This window comes from Lithobates pipiens, unplaced genomic scaffold (genome assembly GCF_037356315.1).
Source record: "Lithobates pipiens isolate NorthernLeopardFrog02 unplaced genomic scaffold, aLitPip1_a1.2 Scaffold_18, whole genome shotgun sequence".
Taxonomy (NCBI): domain Eukaryota; kingdom Metazoa; phylum Chordata; class Amphibia; order Anura; family Ranidae; genus Lithobates; species Lithobates pipiens.
In genome coordinates, this window is record NW_027507758.1 from 210,342,813 (window position 1) to 210,365,063 (window position 22,251).

General features: G+C 43.2%; 1 protein-coding gene across 5 annotated transcripts in view; it reads left to right on the forward strand.

The window, feature by feature from the left end:
* ARID4B (AT-rich interaction domain 4B) overlaps positions 1-22,251 on the forward strand; it is a 2,504,499-nt gene that overhangs the window by 1,016,275 nt on the left and 1,465,973 nt on the right. For all 5 annotated transcript variants that reach the window (XM_077486552.1, XM_077486551.1, XM_077486548.1 and 2 more), the window contains one exon: positions 11,737-11,831. In XM_077486552.1, the coding sequence (XP_077342678.1) occupies positions 11,737-11,831 (95 nt within the window). The remainder of the gene's footprint in view (positions 1-11,736; positions 11,832-22,251) is intronic.

The following is a 22,251-nucleotide window of genomic DNA, read 5'->3' on the forward strand; positions in this document are numbered from 1 at the left end:
TGAGACACAATGCCGTTTCCCCACTCCCGACATGTCACATCCGGTAGGTGGCACTATCACTATCACTTTCGGGGTCCGATGGAACGCAGCGCCATTACTCATACTTCCGCTGTGTCATGTCCGGTTGACGGCACTTCCGCTGTCAGCAGAGGTGCCCTCAAGTGATGGAAACACATGACGCACTATTCTGTTCCATCCGGTGCACCGCAACTTGCCCCCGATGGAACACAGTATATCCTAAAGACTTCCGGTCCTCCGCATGGAACGACATGGGCTGCACCTTACCTAAGCCTTATTCCCATCCCCAAATCCAGATCCCTAACATACCTTATCCGCCTGTGTTTATACCTCTGAGTTAATCCCCGGGAGGCAGCCCAGGGTAGACAAAAACAGTGAGTTGCCATAGAGGCAACCCTCTAAAATCAAACTAGATATAAAAATCGCATCACTAACGCAATGCGATTTTTAAAGCATATCTAGCCTATTTAGCATATTAAATAAATCCTCGTAAAATGTGAACATAAAATTGAAACTAAACTGATAGAAAAATATAAAATTCCATAGTACATTTACTAAAGAAAAGGATCAAAGCAACACTCCTACCTCGCACCCTTTCTTTTCTTAATTTTATGTGTTCAAAGCGTATGCTACTCCCTTTTACCCTTGCACACTTTGATTATACCTCATCATGAACAAAGAAAAGTTAACTAGTTGCCAATAAACCCCTCAGACTCCCTGACCATGGGTTAGTATGGAGGAGTGAACCCCTTTTTCAAAAAATATTATTTTAGGGATACCATCCCCCATTTTGTTCCCATCCTGCCCGCAGGGCATGACTCCTCAAGAAACCAATGTAATTCACGCCCAAAGCACACACCATCAGGGAGGGCTCACAAAAATACATAATATATGCCTCCAATGTAGGCCAAGATATTATCAGTCAAATTATCCCAGATAAATGAGAATAATCAATCCAAAGAAGGGAAATACTAAAGATAATGCAGAAAGTAATACAAAACATAATACAAAATAAAATACCAGAGAAGGGGGAGAGAGAAGAAAAAAACTGATTTCCATAGGACCTGTGGACGCATTCAAGCATTGTTAATGAATGCGTTCACATCCGTATCTACATTAAGCCCATACGAGACATAGGTTCTGAGTCTATGTATCCACTCCATCGATACAACATTAGTAATCCTCCTTTCCTTACACTTGTTTAAGGTACTAACCTGGCAATTTTTACATTTGTAATATCCTTTAAGGTTCTGAAAGAAACGCCTATTGGTACTGCAGGGATTGTGTACACTTGGTGCAATCCGATTTCCCAAAGACGACACCCCCTTAAATACTACTTGTGGTTTGTCCGGTAGGATAGTAGTACCAAGGACTGGGTCACTTGTTAATGCCAGTGTTTCTGTATTAGATGCTTGATACTACGATGTTGGGTAATAAATGGAACTTTGTCCTGTGTCTCCCTATCCTCCCTTCTTCTGTCACCCAAAAGCTCCATCCTATCCCTTTCCCGGGCGTTCTGAAGTGCTTCCGACAAAAAATCCCTACTGTATCCCTTCTCCAGAAACCTTTCAACAAGAACAGCCACCTGTTCCTCAAAGGTCCCCACTTCACTGCAGTTCCTCCTCAGGCGTGTGAATTGTCCCTGGGGTACTGCCCTCAGCCAAGGTTCATAGTGGCAGCTGTTCAAGGGGATATATGAATTCCGATCGGTTGTTTTGAAAAAAGTGGAGGTTACAAAAAGTTCATTCTCCACCTTGATGTTCAGATCTAAAAAGCAAATCTCATTTTGACTGGCCTCAAAATTAAATTTGATACCTCCTGCTATTCATATTGAGGGTGGCCATAAACAAATGTAAATCTGTCTCTATTCCATCCCACAGGAGGAGGACGTCATCAATGTGCCATGCCCATAAGGTCACCTCAGGCCTCTTGGGGGCATCGATGACGTCCTCCTCCCATATGGCCATGAACAGGTTGGCAAGACTGGGGGCATATTCAGCCCCCATGGCTACCTGCCTATCCTGGCGATAAAACTGATGATGAAACCAAAAATAGTTATGGTTAGCTGCATACTCTAAGAGCTCCATGATAAAATCAATCTGTGCGAGCTCCAGACCCGAATATCGAGCCAAGAGGGTCGTGGACAGCTCTGAAGTGTTCAATAACACCCCTGGTACTTCGGACTCTGATGTGGGGGTTTGTTTGTCAAATTAAAAAACCTCACCACATCAGAGATACATGCCCAGTGGGACATTGCCTTCCTCGAAACATATATCAGGGAGGCGATGGTCCCCAGGAGCTTAAGGTGGGAGGTAAGCCCCCCAAGAGGGGACCTTGATGTAGATGGTTGGTTTAAATTTTTTAATGAGGCAGGGATTGACCTGCTGCGTTTTCTTGTACGTAAGAAAAATGAAAAACTCATGAGGTTTGATGAGGATATCAAAATAATTAAAGAGAGATTGATGCCGTTTTCTAATGGGGAGGAATACAAAGAGTGTTCCAAAAATTTACAAAAGGTGTTAGAGAAGGAGGAGAAGGACCAAAAAGGGAAAAAGAAGAAGAAATATGGTAGAGATAAGGAGGATTATCAATTGGGTTATGTTTTCGTGTGGCAGAGGAAACTCGCCATGGAAAACGAGAGTGACCCAATCATTTGAGTGTTAATCCATCATTGGCTCATGTTAGACAGGAGTTCCAACATTCCCCAAGGAGGAATGTGGCACACGGTAAACCTAAGACAAAACCAAAGATTTACAATAGAGAAGCAGGACAACGCTATATGGGTGCCCCACCTCAAGGGCAGAGAGGTAATGGGGATATGGGCCAAACTCATATCAACAGATGAATATGAGGAGGCCCCAGGGTGATCGCCAATTTGAACATAGCACCCCTAGGAATACACAGGGATATGATAGAATAAATTCTATATATCACAATGGGAGAAATAGAAATTCTGATTCTGATGTTATCACTCACAATAGATTTTTCCCATTATCGGACATGGAGGCTTCTGAGTACCAGAGACAGAAGAACAGTCGGATTAATAGGGGTACCTATGGTGGTGACCCTGAGGTATATCACTACAATGATTACATGCATAGCCAAAACAACCAGAGGCCCCCCCGCATTATCCAGCCTCCCCGGGAGGGAGGGACAATCGCAATCTGGATTTTCACAGGGACAACAGAGGCATGAAAAGACCTGTAGAAAGAAGAGAGGAAGCAGAGGGGGCGGAGGATCCAGTCAGCTAAAAAGAAGGCGACCGTAGGGTCAGGTATTTTTAACCTAAGCAAACAAGATCTATCCGATTCGGAAAAAAGGCTGTTGGACAAAGGATTAAAATTCGCCCCACTTAGGAACATAAGTAAATTCCAGACATACATGGATATACACAAGTATGTTCGGAAATTGAATATTAAAAGGTACGTGCTTAGCGATACAACTACAGTTGATGAAAGAAGTAGATCAGAGTTTCAACGCTCCAATCTTTCTAATGCATCCTTATTTAACCCCCCAGGCCCTATGCCCTCTAATATTAAGGTTTTCAGAGACGTTATGTTGCGTGATTTGGATCAAATGAAAGTAAAAAAAGCCAGATTGCAGAGGGACCTTGAAATTGGTTTGGACACTTTGTGTACTAACAAATCATTGGTTATCCGACCAGCGGATAAGGGGGGGGGGGGTATTGTGGTGCTGGATCGAGATGACTATCTAAAGGAAATGTACCGCATTGTTGATGACAGAGAGACCTATACCATTTTGAATAGAGATCCTGTCGCCAACTATAAGAAAACTCTCAAAGATTGTGAATCAGGGTTTCCGGAAGGGAACCTTGAATGAAAAAGAGACTTTTTCTTGTACCACGTGCTCCACGCACGCCGGTGATCTATTATCTTCCCAAAATACACAAAAGTGTGACTTTCCCCCCGGGACGTCCGATTGTCAGTGGTATAGATTTGGTTACGTCCTGGGTGGGCAAGTATATAGACCACTTCCTGCAACCGTTGGTCTGGAATATGCCATCTTATGTTAAAGATACAAAATAGGTTATTAATTTACTGTCTAATATGGTCCTTAAAAGAGATTTATGGATGGCCACTGCTGATGTTACATCTCTTTACAACATTATCCCACATGAATTTGGGATTAGAGGCAGTTAGGCTCTATCTCGAAAGGGGATCAGGTCTGGAGCTCGCACAGATTGATTTTATCATGGAGCTCTTAGAGTATGCAGCTAACCATAACTATTTTTGGTTCGATCATCGGTTTTATCGCCAGGATAGGAGGGTAGCCATGGGGGCTAAATATGCCCCCAGTCTTGCCAACCTGTTCATGGCCAAATGGGAGGAGGACGTCATCGATGCCCCCAGGAGGCCTGAGGTGACCTTATGGGTACGGTACATTGATGACGTCCTCCTCCTATGGGATGGAACAGAGACAGATTTACATTTGTTTATGGCCACCCTCAATATGAATAGCAGAGTTATCAAATTTTATTTTGAGGCCAGTCAAAATGAGATTTGCTTTTTAGATCTGAACATCAAGGTAGAGAATGATCGTTTTGTAACCTCCACTTTTTTTTCAAAACAACCGATCGGAATTCATATATCCCCTTGAACAGCTGCCACTATGAACCTTGGCTGAGGGCAGTACCCCAGGGACAATTCACACGCCTGAGGAGGAACTGCACTGAAGTGGAGACCTTTGAGGAACAGGCGGCTGTTCTTGTTGAAAGGTTTCTGGAGAAGGGATACAGTAGGGATTTTTTGTCGGAAGCACTTCAGAACGCCCAGAAAAGGGATAGGATGGAGCTTTTGGGTGACAGAAGAAGGGAGGATAGGGAGACACAGGACAAAGTTCCATTTATTACCACCTTTTCGGTACAACATCATAGTATCAAGCATCTAATACAGAAACACTGGCATTTATTAACAAGTGACCCAGTCCTTGGTACTATCCTACCGGACAAACCACAAGTAGTATTTAAGGGGGTGTCGTCTTTGGGAAATCGTATTGCACCAAGTGTTCCCGATCCCCCCAGTACCAATAGGTGTTTCTTTCAGAACCTTAAAGGATATTACAAATGTAAAAATTGCCAGGTTTGTACCTTAAACAAGTGTATGGAAAGGAGGATTACTAATGTTGTATCGACCAGTACATCAAGGTCCTATGAAGTCGAACCTTTTATCACTTGCTCATCTGAGGGGGTGGTATATTTGATTCAGTGCCCTTGTGGCCTCCAGTATGTTGGGAGGACCAAAAGGGCACTGAGGGTGAGACTCAACGAACATATAGGGAACATAAGGAGGGGTTTTGATAAGCATCCGGTGTCGCGCCATTTTGACCAAATGCACAACAGGGACCCCTCTAATACCTTATATATCGGCATTGATAAGTACAGGCCCCATTGGAGAGGTGGGTCATTGGTCAGAGAAATCTCAAAACAAGAGATGGCGTGGATACATAGACTCAGAACCTATGTCCCATATGGGCTTAATGTAGATATGGATGTGAACGGATTCATTAACAATGCTTGAATGCGTCCGCAGGTCCTATGGAAATCTGTTTTTTTTTTCTTCTCTCTCCCCCTTCTCTGGTATTTTATTTTGTATTATGTTGTGTATTACTTTCTGTATTATCTTTAGTATTTCCCTTCTTTGGATTGATTATTCTCATTTATCTGGGATAATTTGACTGATAATATCTTGGCCTACATTGGAGGCATATATTATGTATTTTTGTGAGCCCTCCCTGATGGTGTGTGCTTTGGGCGTGAATTACATTGGTTTCTTGAGGAGTCATGCCCTGCGGGCAGGACGGGAACAAAATGGGGGATGGTATCCCTAAAATAATATTTTTTGAAAAAGGGGTTCACTCCTCCATACTAACCCATGGTCAGGGAGTCTGAGGGGATTATTGGCAACTAGTTAACTTTTCTTTGTTCATGATGAGGTATAATCAAAGTGTGCAAGGGAAAAAGGGAGTAGCATACGCTTTGAACACATAAAATTAAGAAAAGAAAGGGTGCGAGGTAGGAGTGTTGCTTTGATCCTTTTCTTTAGTAAATGTACTATGGAATTTTATATTTTTCTATCAGTTTAGTTTCAATTTTATGTTCACATTTTACGAGGATTTATTTAATATGCTAAATAGGCTGGATATGCTTTAAAAATCGCATCGCGTTAGTGATGCGATTTTTGATAATATCTAGTTTGATTTTAGAGGGTTAATATATTGTTGCTAACCCTGTTTATGATCATCCTGCCTCTATGGCAACTCACTGTTTTTGTCTACCCTGGGCTGCCTCCCGGGGATTAACTCAGAGGTATAAACACAGGAGGATTAGGTATGTTAGGGATCTAGATCTGGGGATGGGAATAAGGCTTGGGTAAGGTGCAGCCCATGTCGTTCCATGCGGAGGACCGGAAGTCTTTAGGATGTACTGCGTTCCATCGGGGGCAAGTTGCGGTGCGCCGGATGGAACAGAATAGTGCGTCATGTGTTTCCATCACTTGAGGGCACCTCTGCTGACAGCGGAAGTGCCGTCAACCAGACATGATGCAGCAAAAGTATGAGTAATGGCGCTGCGTTCCATCGGACCCCGGATGTGATAGTGATAGTGCCACCTACCGGATGTGACATGTCGGGAGTGGGGAAACGGCATTGTGTCTCATAAGACCCTGTTGGGTGGCTAAGTGTTCCTAAAGTAGAATTTGGGGGTGACAGCGGTAGTGTTGGGTACTGGATATGACACATCGGAAGTGGGGGAATAGCGCTGCACTCCATTGGACCCCATCAGGTGACACAATGGTACGATTCCTGTATTAGATGGAAATGAGGCTTGGTTAACAAGGAAGTGTATATAGGTCAGACATTTGGATTGGATGGAGGAGTGAATGGGGGAAGTTCCCAGGGGAATGAATGACCTATGCCTGTGTTTACTAATGAAAACGAGGCTTGGTTTTGGCGGGAAAAACAGTACGCCCAGAGTGAGGCTTGGAGGGGTAGTGGCATTATAAAAGGAGGTGATATGGCGTGCCGCTCGTGCCCCTGGATGATGCAATTTTGTTGCGAAACGCGTAGGGATGAGCGACACGCTAAACGTCACCTCGTGTTCAGTGTCCAGGCAGGACGGGTTTGTCCGCGTGCGTCCGGCCGGCGCGACAGACTTAAGGCTTTGAAACTTCAATTACATTGTAATTGTTATTTTTATTTCTAAGTTTTTATAATAAAGGGTTTTTACACTATTGGAGCCCTATTTTCTTTTCCATGGTGCACGTTTTGAGCCTTCCAAATATGTGAGAGGTATCCCATGAAAAACGCATCCAGCGATTCGTACATGGAAAGGGTGGTGTAAGGTGAACAGCAAGGATTTCTTTGAAGTGGGGGACAACCGTATACTTGTATGCTCACTGTGATCCTCTGTAGCGGGGGGTCATGAAGTTCTGGTAAGAAGTAACTTCAGATATTTGGTGGTGGAATTGAACACTTTTCGTTTATGGAGGATCCCATTTGTATCTAATCCATTACAGCTGGACTTTTTTTCATTTAATTTATTTATTGTTAATCAATCTGTGCGTTTTTAGAGACTCTTAGTTCACAGGGTGTTTTTTCAGATGTGATCACCTGATTCATATATTTTTTGTACACTAAGTTGTGGTCTGCCCACTCAAGGCTGTGGCAGGGAACAGCATTTATATCATTTGCTCCCCCACTGGTTGGGGGCAGAACAGTATTGTATTTACATTGTCACTCTATTTTGTTATAGTGCACTTAGCGCGGCTAAATATTTTTCTGAATGGACTATTTGAGTCGCCAGATGCTGAACCCAGGAGAATGGGAGTTGCATCTGGAGGTGTTCAGGTTACTGTGACTGAGGTGGGGCACATCAGACATGGATCTTCTGGCCTCTCGTCTCAATCGGAAGGTACTAAGATCCGTGTCCAGGACAAGAGATCCGTGGGCAGATGCGTCAGACGCGCTGGTGGCTCCGTGGAATCAGTACCAGCTTTCCTCCATGAAACTATTACCATGTCTTCTTCGCAGAGTGGAAGCCGAAGGGATCCCAGTGATACTTGTTGCTCCAGATTGGCCTCAGCGTCCTTGGTCTGCGGATCTGGTGCGCCTGGTGGCAGACACCCCCTGGTGATTGCCGTTACAAGAAGACCTTTTGTCTCAAGGTCCGATTCTCCATCCTGCTTTGCCATTGCTGGCTTTAACGGCATGGCTATTGAGCGCCAGGTGTTGAGGAGCCGGGATCTGTCGGACTCGGTGATGTCGACTATGTTGAAAGCATGAAAATCTTCCTCACTAAAGATCTATCATCTTATCTGGAAGGCCTACATCTCCATGTGTGAGGAGAGGGGTTGGCCCCCGTGCTCTTTTTCCATATCCAGGATCCTGCTGTTTCTTCAGCAAGGAGTAGACCAGAAGTTGGCTTTAAGCACCATTAAAGGGCAAATTTCGGCTTTGGCTGTCCTTTTTCAGCGACCCTTAGCGTTTCACTCGCTGGTGAGTACATTTTGTTCAGGGGGTTCATCATGTAGTCCCTCTGGTGCATCCACCATTACCCCCCCCCCCCCCCCCCCGGGATTTGAACCTGGTGTTGTCAGCGCTTCAGAAACCACTGTTTGAAAATATCCGGGAGATTCCCCTGTTGACTCTTTCTCAGAAAGTAGTTTTTCTTGTGGCCATCACATCGGCCAGGAGGGTTTTGGAGCTGGCGGCCTTGTCTTGCAAGTCGCTCTATCTGGTTATCCACAAGGATAAGGTGGTGTTGCGTCCGCAGCCGTCTTTTTTTACCAAAGGTAGTATCGGCTTTTCATATCAATGAGGACATTGTTACCATCCCTGTGTCCTAAGCCAAAGCACCCTAAAGAGGTGGTCCTTCGCGCTTTGGACGTCATTTGGGCTCTAAAGGTGTATTTGTCTGGTGGCTGGTCCAAAAAAGCATGGCTGTTTCATTGACCACCATTTCTAGGTGGATCAGACAGATTGTAGTACAAGCCTACACTTTGAAGGGGCAGGTTTCCGGTCACGGCCCACTCCACAAGGGCAATTGGCACGTCTTGGGCCTTCCGACACCAAGCGTCTGTCACTCAGGTGTGTAAGGCACCCACCTGGTGGCCTGTCCACGCGTTTACCAAGTTTTACAAGGTAGATGTCGGTGCATCGGCTGATGCCTGTTTTGGTCACAAAGTCTTGCAGGCGGCCGTGTAGTTGTGTTGGAATATGCAAATAACCTTTTTTTCATTTTTTTTTCAGTAAAAACTCAGTACTGTTATTCTAAGTGCACTGTTGCATTACTTCCGCAGTTTGATGCGGTTTTGGGGTAATTACTCCGGTTGAGGGTACCTTGATTTTTGTGGTGGTTTTTCTACGCACTGTTGTTTTTGTAGGTAAAGTTTCACTAGTTCTCACTGCCATGGTGGATGAAGTTTTTATGCTGTTTTTCCCACCCCTCGTTTTGGCACTGCTTGGGGATGTCCCACTTTGTACAGAGAGGAGCTGTGTCGGTCGGTGAATATAAGAGAAAATTTAGTTTTTTTTGTACTCACAGTAAAATCCTTTTCTCTGTAATTCACCGACCTATACAGCACCCACCCCTCCTTTTCTCTACGTTACACTGCCTGTTGACGTACTGAAGCTGCTGTGGCAGAAGGGAGGGTTGCTAGCACAGGGTCCACCCCCCTGGGTGGAACTGACAATTCTGTGTATTGTGTTACAATTTTGCCTAGTTTCTCCTAGAGGCAGGCTAAGAAACCCACTTTGTACAGAGAGGAGCTGTGTCGGTCGGTGAATTACAGAGAAAATGATTTTACGGTGAGTACAAAAAATCCTATTTTCTCCTTCAATGATGGCCACCGATGGGCTCCACTGATTTGTGGCACTGATGGGTGGCACTGGTGGGTGGCACTGTGGGCACTGGTGAGTGGCACAGTGGGATCTGGCAGGTGAAATTGGTGGGCACAGCCGTGGCTTTCTGAGTAAGGGACCGAAGCCGGTGATCGCCTTTTTTTTCCCTCACACTGATAGCGTGAGGCAAAAATACCAATTACAGAGATTCTGTTTACATCACGTGATGAGCTGTCATTGGTTGACAGCTGATCACGTGGTAAAGGGCTGGAATCGACCCCTTACTCGGATCTGTGATCTGCGAGTTCATAGACTCTGTGATCACAGAGGCTCATGCAGACTGCACTTGCTCAGGACGACGTCCGTGGACGCTCTCCTGGCAATTAAGGCCCGCGCTGCAGCTGTCTTTTGGCTATAGTCCCGACACCAAGTAGTTAAAGGGAAACATTTTTCTTTGGATTATTTTTTTTTTTTTTTTTTTTTTTTTAAGCACAAAAGCACTTGAAATATTCCTCTGTGGGAAACGGCCCTAAAGCAGTGAGTTGGCTGTCAAAAACAACACCAAGATCAAAGCTACAGCAGCCATAAACTTGTTTTAATCCTTTATATACCAAACCATTTGTAAACTTATCTTGGTAGCTAAGGGGTTAAACTGGAACTGTTGCCAGATTATTAATTTTGTGGATACAATCTTCCCATAAGTTTTATGTGCATTTAACAAATGTTATGCACCTTTTGTAAAAGCCTCCCTTGTGTGCACATCAAAAAAACTCAGACTGCTTCTCAGTGCCGCTACCTTGAATGGAATGTCAGCAAACTCAAATGACAGTGGAAAATGGTTCCTTTCGCTTCTACCCTGGCCAGCATAGGTTTTAGACTATTTCAGAAGAGGAGACAGCTGTGCAAAGCAGGCACTGTGCTAAGTAATAGACTAGTTAATTTCTCCAGCAACTTTGAAGGAATAAAATAAATTTATGGAATGGTAAACCACTGCAAGTATGCATTCAGATTCCTTTTTTGTGCTTTTACCTACAACCTTTTAGGTTAGTGACAGTCTCTTTAATGTTATTGCGCTTAGAAGCATACTCCCCTGTCAAACTCATTCCACCCAAGAAAAAGGAATGACTAGCGGCAGTCTCAGTAAATGAATGTATGATAGCACGAGAACTTACCCTCCTATTCTCTCCCCCTGGTGCTCTGATCTCATTGCCCTAAACCTTGTCAGCTAATTTTTAGCTATTTCTTGGAACATCTGGGATTTCTTAGTTGACATAGCTTATAGAATTGGGAAATTAGGACTTGTTAGCCTGACTTCATTTCAGTTGGCTGCTGTATAAATAGAGACTATCCTGCAATTTTACAATTTTTACCAATGCTATTTTATTCTTGAATATGAATACACAAACATCTTGTATTTTGTTTATTTTAAACTTAAACCACTAAAACAAAAATAGTTGTGGACTGTACACATTGGTGGTAAGAATTGCAATTGCTTAGAGTAGGAGTACATAAAGACTAAGGAATTCTGCTTTCTGCATGCAAGTGTTTATTATATACAGCAATGTACGATATGGTATGGTAATCAAAATCAAATTGCCAAAAAGGGGGAAGGTGAGGAAGATGGTATGGTGATGTTTTTAAAATGAGTGTTCTTTTTTTTTTTTTTTCTTTAAAGGGAACGTGTAGTGTTTTTGCATATTCTTGTATTTACAAGTACATTGTTTCCCAATGATATATGTTTACTGCAACTGAAAACATTTTATTACATATTCTTTTGTCTTCCTATGTCCCCCAGTATTCATGTTCTTATTCTGATCACTAAGCCATTCTCTGATTTAATCATGTCGCTTTAATGTTTTTTAGGAACGCCAATCAACAAAAAACCTGTACTGGGATACAGAAATTTAAATCTGTTCACATTGTTTAGCCTTGTGCATGAACTTGGAGGATTTAATAATGTAAGTATCATGGTATTGCAGGTAGCAGGGAACTTTATTGTTGTATCTATGGGCTTTAGGATGTCTTAGAGCAAAGTAATGCTATTAACATAGTGGATATGAAAAGAAAAACAAGAACAGGAAACAGAGATCCACAAGAGAGCCTTTCAAGTCTGAGAATAGAAAAATCTGAAAATATCACATTGTCAGGCAGTGGTAAATGGCTTTTACTGTGGTTCAATGAAGCATTTAGTCTTCACCAAAGCCACTAAAGGTATAGATGGCATGCAGCAGGACAATTCCCAATATATCTCTAACAGGATTGTCTAGTAGAAGAACTACAGACAAACTGGAACAGATGTTAGAGTCAAAACAGAGAAGCTGAAGGTCAGATACATTGGATCAAAAACCTGAAACCAGGTCAAGTCAGAATATATTTAGAACATGGACAGCAATAGTCCAAACGCAAGAAAAGACACACAAAAGCTAAAATCAAACCGTTGCTATAGTTTAACTCGGATGGTTGCTGTCACAGGCTAGTGAGGGAGGAGCACCTAAACAGTCACAAAAGGGAATAATAGTAAGATTGACAAACTCTAAATACACCTGGTATACAATTAATTAATAGGGAAGTATGTTCATACAAATATCAAAATCATACCTTAGCAGGACATAGGACTTTCATTTGTCCTAGACCACGAGTTATATCCAGCTATCTTCAGGGGATTAGACATTGGCAAAAAAAACCTTCTATGACTGCCAGTTTTCTTTTAGCATCCTTAAAGCCAGCCTTCAGTCATTTTTCATCTTTCCATCTATTAAATATTCTGCTTTTGTTGTTTTAACTTTTCTTAGTAAAAAAAAAAAAAAATATTTTCTGCCTGTAAACACCTTATACAGCCCACCTCCTGTTTCTTGTCTGGTAAAAAGCCTTTTACCATCATGCACAGATCCCTCTCTCTCTCATGAGAGTTTGCCGGTGGGGGGGGAGTCATAACAGGGCCAATGAGAGCTGCAGAGTGAGCTGGAGGTGTGACTCTGTTTGTGCACATCCAGGTAGTGAACAAGCAGCAGCTTAAACTGGCCACATTTAAAAATGGTTGCAGCCAGACTCAGTGGAGGGAATTCTGCAGCATATATGGCAAGTGTGGAATCCTAGTATATTTAAAATTTGGAGGGAAGCTTCAGAATGGCAATGATGTTTTTATTACAAATTATGTGAGCAGACTGCAGTTCCTCTTTAAGTGATGTAACTGTTCTTCTGCAGAAGTATTTTTTTTTCTTTTTAAACCATTGATTGTTTTCAATATCTTATGGTATTATGCTCTGGGCTAACAATTTTCAGATAGGTTACTCTTGGAAGACTTTGGTTTCCCTGGGAACCATACCCAGAGCCTGTTTTGTGGGGCTGGCCTGAAATGTCTGCTTTGAGCACTGTATCCTTGCATTAGATGCTCACCTTGACACCTAGTGCAACATGTGTAGTTAGCTGCAGGATGCTTTACATGTCAAGTTTTGTGGTTTACCAGACCCTGAAGACCCCCTCAGGGGCATGCCCAGTGTGACAGGCAAAGCCTGGACCCTTAGTAGGTCAACCATTTTGGCTGAGGAAAGACCAGGTTACTATGTATGTGTACACTGGTTTCTGGCTTTTACTACCTCTATCTACATTGCAAAGAAATTAGGTAATTATATGTCAGTATTACATTGTAAATCCCTGTATGTTGCATTCGTTTGGGTGGTTATCTAATAGTTTTTTGTCAATGCTCCTGGCTGAGACCACCGCCTGTGGAAGGGAATTCCACATCCTTTCTCCTCTTACAGTAAAGAACCATCTACATAGTTTAAGTTTACACATCTTTTCTTCTAATTTTAATGTGTGGCCACGTCTCTTGTTAAACTCCCTTCCGCTAAAAAGTTTCACCCCTATTGTGGGGTCACCAGTACGGTATTTATAAATTGAAATCATATCCCCTCTCAAGCGTCTCTTCTCCAGAGAGGTGTTGGAGGCACCATTTGACATAATAAAATATACTCGGGAGAAGGCATCCACATTTTGATGCTGTCTCCCAGGTCTGTACTCTACTCCAAAGTTGAACTCCTGGAAAGAAAGGAAGCATCTCATCACCCTGGAATTGGCTTGCTTATTTTGTTTCATCCAGTTCAATGGGGCATGGTCTGATACCAGGCAAAACCTCCTGCCTAGCAGAAAGTACTGCAGAGTCCAGAGCCCATTTGATGGCAAGACACACTTGCTCTACCACAGCATAGTTTTTCTCTGCTGCTGTGAGCTTCCTACTGAGAAAAACTACAGGGTGCTCTTCCACATTGACCATCTGAGACAAGACCACTCCTAAGCCCTCACTTGAGGCGTTTTTCTGCACCACAAACTCCTTAGAAATATCAGGAGCCACGGGCATCGGATGCTGGCACAAAGCAGTCTTAAGCTGCTAAAAAGCTTCTTTCACATTCCACTTTACCGTTAGTGACTTCCTGCCTTTTGTTAAAGTGATTGTAAAGTAATTAATTTTTTTCAAAAAGCAGCCCATATTCTCCTCTTCTCTGGTCCCTCTTCTATGCTCCTAGCCCCTTCCTCCTGTTGAGTGCCCCCACAGCAAGCAGCTTGTGATGGGTGCACCTGAGCCATGTCACAGTTCCCTGTGTCCATTCAGACACGGACCTGCAGCCCGGCCCTGCCCCCTCTCTCTCCTAATTGGCTGACTGACTTTGACAGTAGTGGTAGCCAATGCACTGCTGCTGTTTCTCAGCCGATCAGGAGGGAGAATCTTGGAAGGCAGAGACATTCGTGGACATTGCTGGACAGAGATGGGGCTCCGGTAAGTTTTAGGGGGGCCGCTACACACAGAAGGCTTTTTATCTTAATGCACAGAATGTGTTAAGATAAAAACTCTCTGCCTTTACAGCTCCTTAAGTTGGTTAAAGTAGATGTAAACCCTCACATATTCCTAGTGAAGTGAACAGCCTAAGATGATGCACAGAAATTAAACAATCTCCCTACATAAGTTTTACATGTATATCTGCTGTCTTCAGCTTATTATAGTCTTTAGAAAGTGCACATGATTTTAGAATTTGTACTCTGAGTCACCCTGTGGATAATAAGGAAAGGAACAAAGAGAAACAAAGAACAAAAGACCTGAAGTGTGCCAGCGTCACGCGGTCAGTATTCCTAAAACGGGGCATACCCAAGTATGAAATGTAATGAATGAAATAAAAAGAAAAAGGCAATGGGTGGGTGGGACACGAGAGCTGACGTCCACGAGAGGAGGAGGCAGAGGAGGGCAGGCTTTATGCAGCCTGACTCCTCCTACAAATACAGGCTGACCTGCGGTCAGCCTTACAACTTGTACTCAGTCACTCTGTGGATAGTAAGGAAAAGAACAAAGAGAAACAAAGAACAAAAGACCTGAAGTGTGCCAGGGTCACGCGGTCAGTATGCCTAAAAGGGGGCAAAAAATAACACAGTAGGATGAAAGCTTATCATCCTACTTATCATCCGCCGCTGCGTCAGCCAAATGGAAACCAATCTACCACAACTGGAACTGAAAAGAAAGTGCGACGCTGGTACCTGCTTCCGAGACCCGAGCCTACCGATACTGGCCCGGGCCCTGAGAGGGCCCCGGGATCCATGAAAGCCCCTGAGCCAGTAGAAGCTGCGAAGCAGCGAAAGGCTGACTAACTCCTAGCCGGACGCAGCTAGGAAATTAAAAGATAGTGAGGAATGACACCCAACTGGACAGGAACACAACTAGCGAGAGAACTGTGAGCAGATAAAGAAAACATGTGACAAGAACGTCACCTGCGAGAAGGAAACATGACTGAACGAGAAACATGAGTAGCATGATCTACTGATCTGCGTGATCTGAGAGAAACGTGACATAGCATGAGAAAACATAACATTACATGAGAAAATATAACATTGCATGAAAAAAGTAACATTGCACGAGAAACGTAAATTGCACGAAAACCGTAAATTGCACGAGGACAAAGCGTAAGAGAAACTAACTGCATTAGAACGTGAGTTAGAACAAGATGTGAGTGGTGTAAGAACAGATGAGAAGACTTGCCACCGACCAAGCCAATTAAAAACGATCACCTCAATCTGTTAAACCCATAGGCGTGATGGGTAACCCGCGGTGGAAGAACATGGACAACCCAGCTGTGTGAGATGACCAGAAAACCTAATAACAACCCGCCCGTGACACAACAACCCCCTGGTACCTAACAAGTAAAGGATGTAGGACCTAAAGTGTAAGGACGTGGGTGCCGAAAAGGCAGGACCAACAGTGCATGTGAATGTGAACCTGATGATACCACCCTAATAAATGCAGAAGTGAGCCCGAGCAACCTGCAGCGCCAAGACAGGAAATTAAAAACGAACACTTAGGGCTTAGGTACCCACAGACCATGGTGGGTAGTAGTAAAAGTGTAACAGTGAACGTGTACGTATGATGTGTGGGCTACAGGCGAGAAGATTGTGGGGCGACAATCAATTAACAACGAAACCTCAGCCCGTATGGACCTGTAGACGTGACAGATCCTGGATGTAAGTACCAGCTAACGAAAATGCCGCAAACTAAGGGCAACATGAAACATGTGACACATGGGAAAACATAAACATATTGGGAAAAACGTAAACATATCGGGAAAGACGTAAGAAACATGGAAAAAAACGTAAGTAACATAAAAGTCGCCCGCAAAACGTAAAATTGCGTAAAAGACTCGTAACTTGCATGAGAATGCAAATTAGCACGAGAAACCGTAAATTTGCACAAGACTGCAAATTAGCGCGAGAAACCGTAAATTTGCACGAGAAACCGTAAATTTGCACGAGAAACCGTAAATTTGCACAAGAAGACCGTAAATTGCATGAGAAGACCGTAAATTGCATGAGGAGACCGTGAACTGCATGAAAGACCGTACACTGCCCACCTATTTCCTGTGAGCCTAAGCAGTCAAAGGCACACCCACAGCTCTCTGCGCATTACTACATTGGTCTTGAATCCCCTTAAAGTACTGAACAGAGCGGCATTGGTGACACATCTGCCCTGCTTCCTTAAGTATTACATGCCATCGTTGCAGAGAAAAGACTCAGGAAAAAGTCAAGTGAATGGGTACAGCTCACACTTAACGCATAGTAAAGTTCATGTCGTTGCACTCTGTCTATATAGATGATGCATATTACATAACTCTGGCAGGTATGTTTCATTCCTCAAGATTCAATGAAAGTAAGTCACACACATACATACATTTTGTGTGACCACGGTTAGGTCTTCTAAGGCCTCATGCACACGAGACGCTGTTAAACGTGTGTTCAGATGCAGTTGGACACTTTTTTTCAACTACCCCTGAACTCATTCAATATTATCCTGTGTCCATGCACACCATCTCGTTTTTTGCCGCTTTTATGCAGTTGCATTTAACCTCGTTTTTCCAGAAGCAAAAAAAATGGGTTCAGACGCAAAAATTTCTATGTTTCAGATGCAAAACACGGCTAAATGCGGAACCCACGTTTAGCTGCGTTTAGCCGTGTTTGCGTTTATAAGTGTTTTTAAAGGAACCCAATTTTTTGGACCTGAAAACTCAGAAATATGATCTAAGAATTACATTTTGTGACCCGACTTTGGGGGCCCATATTTTGGGGCCACGTATTGGCAGGAACCCCAAATTCTGTATGCAGACACTGTGGAACTAGCACTTCAACATATCCATTTGAGGTTCCTATCACCAAGTTACCCTGAGATAGGGGGCCCCAAAGTCGGGTCGCAAAATGTCATGCACTTTTCTGCATCAGAGATACATGGCCTCATAGTCAACTGTGACCATCTGCGGCAATGTAATTTGGTCATTAGGGTTGGGTGTTATGGTAAGTGGTTATCCGTTAGGTAAGGGTTATTGTTTAGGATTAAGGTTTGGATTAGGGTTATTGTTGTTTAGGGTTAGTGTAAGGGATAGGGTTAGCTATTAGGGTTAGGGGTAGGGTTAGTGTTAGGGGTTAGGGTTAGTGTAAGGCCGCGTACACACGCGGGGACTGTTCGCCCAACTTTGTCCGTCAAACAGTTTCGGCAAACAGTCCGCTCAAAATTAGCATGGACGGACATGGCCACACACGACGGACGAACAGTTTGCTGAAACCGTGCGCGATGACGTGAACGGCACGTACGACGGGACGAAAAATACGACGTCCTATACACTGCATTATAACTTTCGGCGTGAAAATCCTTTCTGAGCATGCGCGCAACTTTGTTTGACGAACAAGCCTACACACGCGGGGACTGTCCGCTGAAACAAGGTTTCAGCGGACAGTTTTTCGGAATTTCCGAAAAACCTTGTTCAGCGGACTGTCCGCTGAAACTGTCCGCTGAAAGCCCACACACGAGCGGACTGTCCGCTGAAACTTGGTTTCAGCGGACAGTTTCAGCGAACAGTCCCCGCGTTTGTACGCGGCCTTAGGGTTATTGTTTAGGGGTAGGGCTAGTGGTTAGGGTTAGGATGCATGGTTAGGGTTAGGATTCTGGATATTTTAATAAGGCATTCAAAAATATTATACTACCATATACAGCAGCAAAGAATTAAAATATATTAATCAATACATATTTCACGATAAAAATATATTTAAAAAATGGCCAAATAAATTTTCAACAATTATAAAAAATCTAATTAACATAGATTTAAATAAAACAATTTGAAACTAGAAAAAAATGAATAAAAAATATATATTAGGATTAAAAAATAATAATAACTATTTTAATATTGTTTTATATTAGAAATAATGAAAAAAAAGTTAAAAGTTGACACAAGAAAATTTTAGATATTTAAAAAAAAAATGGATAATTTGCTATAAATAGACATATTTTTAAAAAAAAATAAAGAACAGAGAAAAAAATCATCTGTACATCTATAGATAAATATATTTTATAAATATATGCACATACCTGATCGTTACCAACAGACGTTCCTCTGGTGATACACTGATTCTCATGTTGGTGTCCATGAATGTCAGACCAGGACGTACTTTTTCTAAGAGCAGATCAAATGTGACAATGGACATCCGGCTAAAATTAAAAAAACTTGTCGGGGTAGGTACGCAGCTGCACATACATGTTTGTGAAATATCCAACGGACATTCGCTGTCCCATCAACGGATGGGTCCAATATCGACGAGCTCTGACTCTGGACTTCTCACGAAATTTGTGACAACATTGCTGTCTTATAAAGAGCAACATCAGGAGCATTTCCTGACATATATTCAATATGGGATCTATTTCAAAATATATACCATAGAAAGAGATGCAAATGCAAGTGTACAACTGCTCTCTATGCTGCTGCTGCTCACGCTGATCAAAATAGCAGAAATAGTTAAAAAAAACATGCTTTGAGAGCTTGGGGAGGGTCTACATGATGTTATCTTTATAAACGCAAAGGCGGCTAAACACAGCATGCAAGCGCAGCAAAACGTGCGTTTCTAAACGTGTATTTCAGCTTTTTTGAGCAGAGTTTTCACCTGCGTCTCGTGTGCATGAGGCCTTAAAGTGCGAGAAGGCCGGCTGAAACAACATGGGGAGAGAGGGGCGGACTAAACGCCCCCCCCCCCCACTCGGCGGTGATCAAAACCCCCCACCCCCCCTCCCCCAGCCAAATCACAAGGAGAAGGAGGCGGGGGGGAGCCCGCAGCTGACACCCCCCCTCCCCCACGGCACAGGCAGCCGGAGAGGGAGGCGGGCAGGAGAAGGGCTCCCTCGTGTCGACCGGAGCCTACAGTGAAACTCCCCTCCCCCGGTGGAACCACAAAGGGAAAGCCTATGGATGCAAACCTCCCTCCCCCTCCCCTCCGGCAGAGGCAGTCGGAGAGGGAGGCGGGCTGGAGAAGGCTCCCTCGAGGTGACTGGAGCGTACAGTGAACCCCCTCCCCCCCACAGCACCACACAGGCGAAGACTGTGGCTGGCACCCCCCTTCCCTCCGGCAGTGACAGTGGGAGAAGGAGGCGGGTGGGCGACAAGGGGGGAGCCTGAGACAGAAACCTCCCTCCCCCTCCCCTCCAGCAGAGTCAGCTGGAGAAGGTGGGTGGGCGGGAGGAAGGCTCCCCCATGCAGACAGAAGCTGCCGGTGGGTGAACCCCCCCCCCACCCACAGATGCCCACAAACGGAGCCAGCAGGGGCCAAAAGCACCCCGTCCTTACAACTTGTTCTTCCTGTTCCAGCAGGTGGACAGGAGCCTTGGTATACACTGTGTGACAGCTGATTGGAGGAGAGGCTCACCCCCCTCATCCACCGAGGCAGAAGAATGAAGAAACTTGCAGAGCCCTGTTGTGAATAGACCAGGGCTCTGCTAATCTATTTGTAGCAACACCCTGGCATAAATTTCCAGGGTGGTAAAATTTCATGAATCTGGTTTACATTCATTTTTTTATCTTTATTTAACCACTTACCGACCAGCGCACGATGATGTACGTCCTATTTTTGAAGAGGGATATCTCGGTAACGGCAGCAGCTGCTGCCACAACCGAGATATCCATATCTTCAGGCGCCGGTCGGCTGTACGATAACGGTGGTCTCCGCGTGGGATTTGCCACGAGATCACCGCTATCGGCGGCGGGAGAGGTGCCACCCCCCCTCTCGCAGCCCTCTCGCAGCCCTCCCTCACCTTCTGCCGCTTACCGGAGCCGTCGGTAGCGGCGGAGGCAATCGGGTCCTTTCGCTAGCTGGGTATGGAGACCAGTGAGGCTAAGATGGCCCCCACTCGTCTCTATACCATAGGAGGGCAGAAGCGACGTCAAAACGTCACTTCCGCCCATACCTCTTAAAGGTATATTTTTTTTAAATGTCATTTTTTTTGTTTTTTTTGCATTTTAGTCCAAATATGAGATCTGAGGGTTTTTTGACCCCAGATCTCATATTTAAGAGGACCTGTCATGCTTTTTTCTATTACAAGGGATGTTTACATTCCTTGTAATAGGAATAAAAGTGATCCATTTTTTTTTTTTTTTTTTAAACAGTGTAAAAATAAATAAAATCAATTAAAATAAATAAGAAAAAAAAAAAGGTTTTTAAAAACACCCCGTCACGACGAGCTTGCGCACAGAAGCGATCGGTAGAGCGAGAGCAATAATTCTAGCCCTAGACCTCCTCTGTAACACAAAAAATGCAACCTGTAGAATTTTTTAAATGTCGCTTATGGAGATTTTTGAGGCTAAAAGTTTGACGCCATCCCACGAGCGGGCGCAATTTTGAAGCGTGACATGTTGGGTATCAATTTACTCGGCGTACCATTATCTTTCACAATATAAAAAATAAATTGGGCTAATTTTACTGTTGTCTTATTTTTTTATTCAAAAAAGTGATTTTTTTTCCAAAAAAAGTCGCTTGTAAGACCACTGCGCAAATACGGTGTGAAAAAAAGTATTTCAATGACCGCCATTTTATTCTCTAGGGTGTTAGAAAAAAACAATATAAAATGTTTGGGGGTTCTAAGTAATTTTCTAGCAAAAAAAACAGTTTTAAACATGTAAACACCAAATCTGAAAAAGAGGCTTGGTCCTTAAGTGGTTAAGGTATGCAGCTTTTACAATAGGTAATAGACAAAACAAACATGTCAACCCAGCTATTTCCATTAATAATTAGTGATAACAACTGTTCCATCGGGTCTTTGTACTTGAGTATATGGAACAGAATAGTGAACCCATTCTAGGTTCCAATAGTTCGATACAGTGAAACCTAGAGCTGTGGTCTAAAGACTCGTAACATTTATATTCTCCCTTCCACCGTTAAACAGAGAAAAGTAATTTAACTCTAAAGAGGGTCGCACGTTCCATATTAAACAGTTCATATGCTGCGATACACAGTTTGTTGTTTACAGTTTGAGGTGCCCATGTGGGTACCTCTATGTAGGCAGAACGGTGCAAGCTTTGGTGAACATCGGAGGTTTATAGAAAAGAAAATTGAGAATCATAGTGTGCCACGCCACTTTAAGCACCAATACGATGGTAGCACTACAGGGCTAGAATTATTTGGCATAGAATCTATATCAATGTCTATTCCAGAAGGCAAATGTTTTGATTATGTAAACGTGAATCCTTCTGGATTTTCACATTGAATAGTATGGTGCCAGAAGGGTTAAATGAAGATATTGAAATCAGTACCCTTATATAATAGAAAACTAGACTGCCTTTTAAATAATGTTAAATAAGATTAATCCCTATTGCCGTCATTTATTATATTAGTATATTATTTAATTACTAATTTGTATTAATTTTTATATTTTTTTTATTTATTTCATTTCTATTATATTTATCCAATTTTTTTAGATATATATATATATATATCCATAGGTACCTTGTTAGATATAAATTAAATAAATTATTATATTATATTTCCCCCTTTTTTTATATATAAGGTAATATATGTATTTCATATTGATTCGTG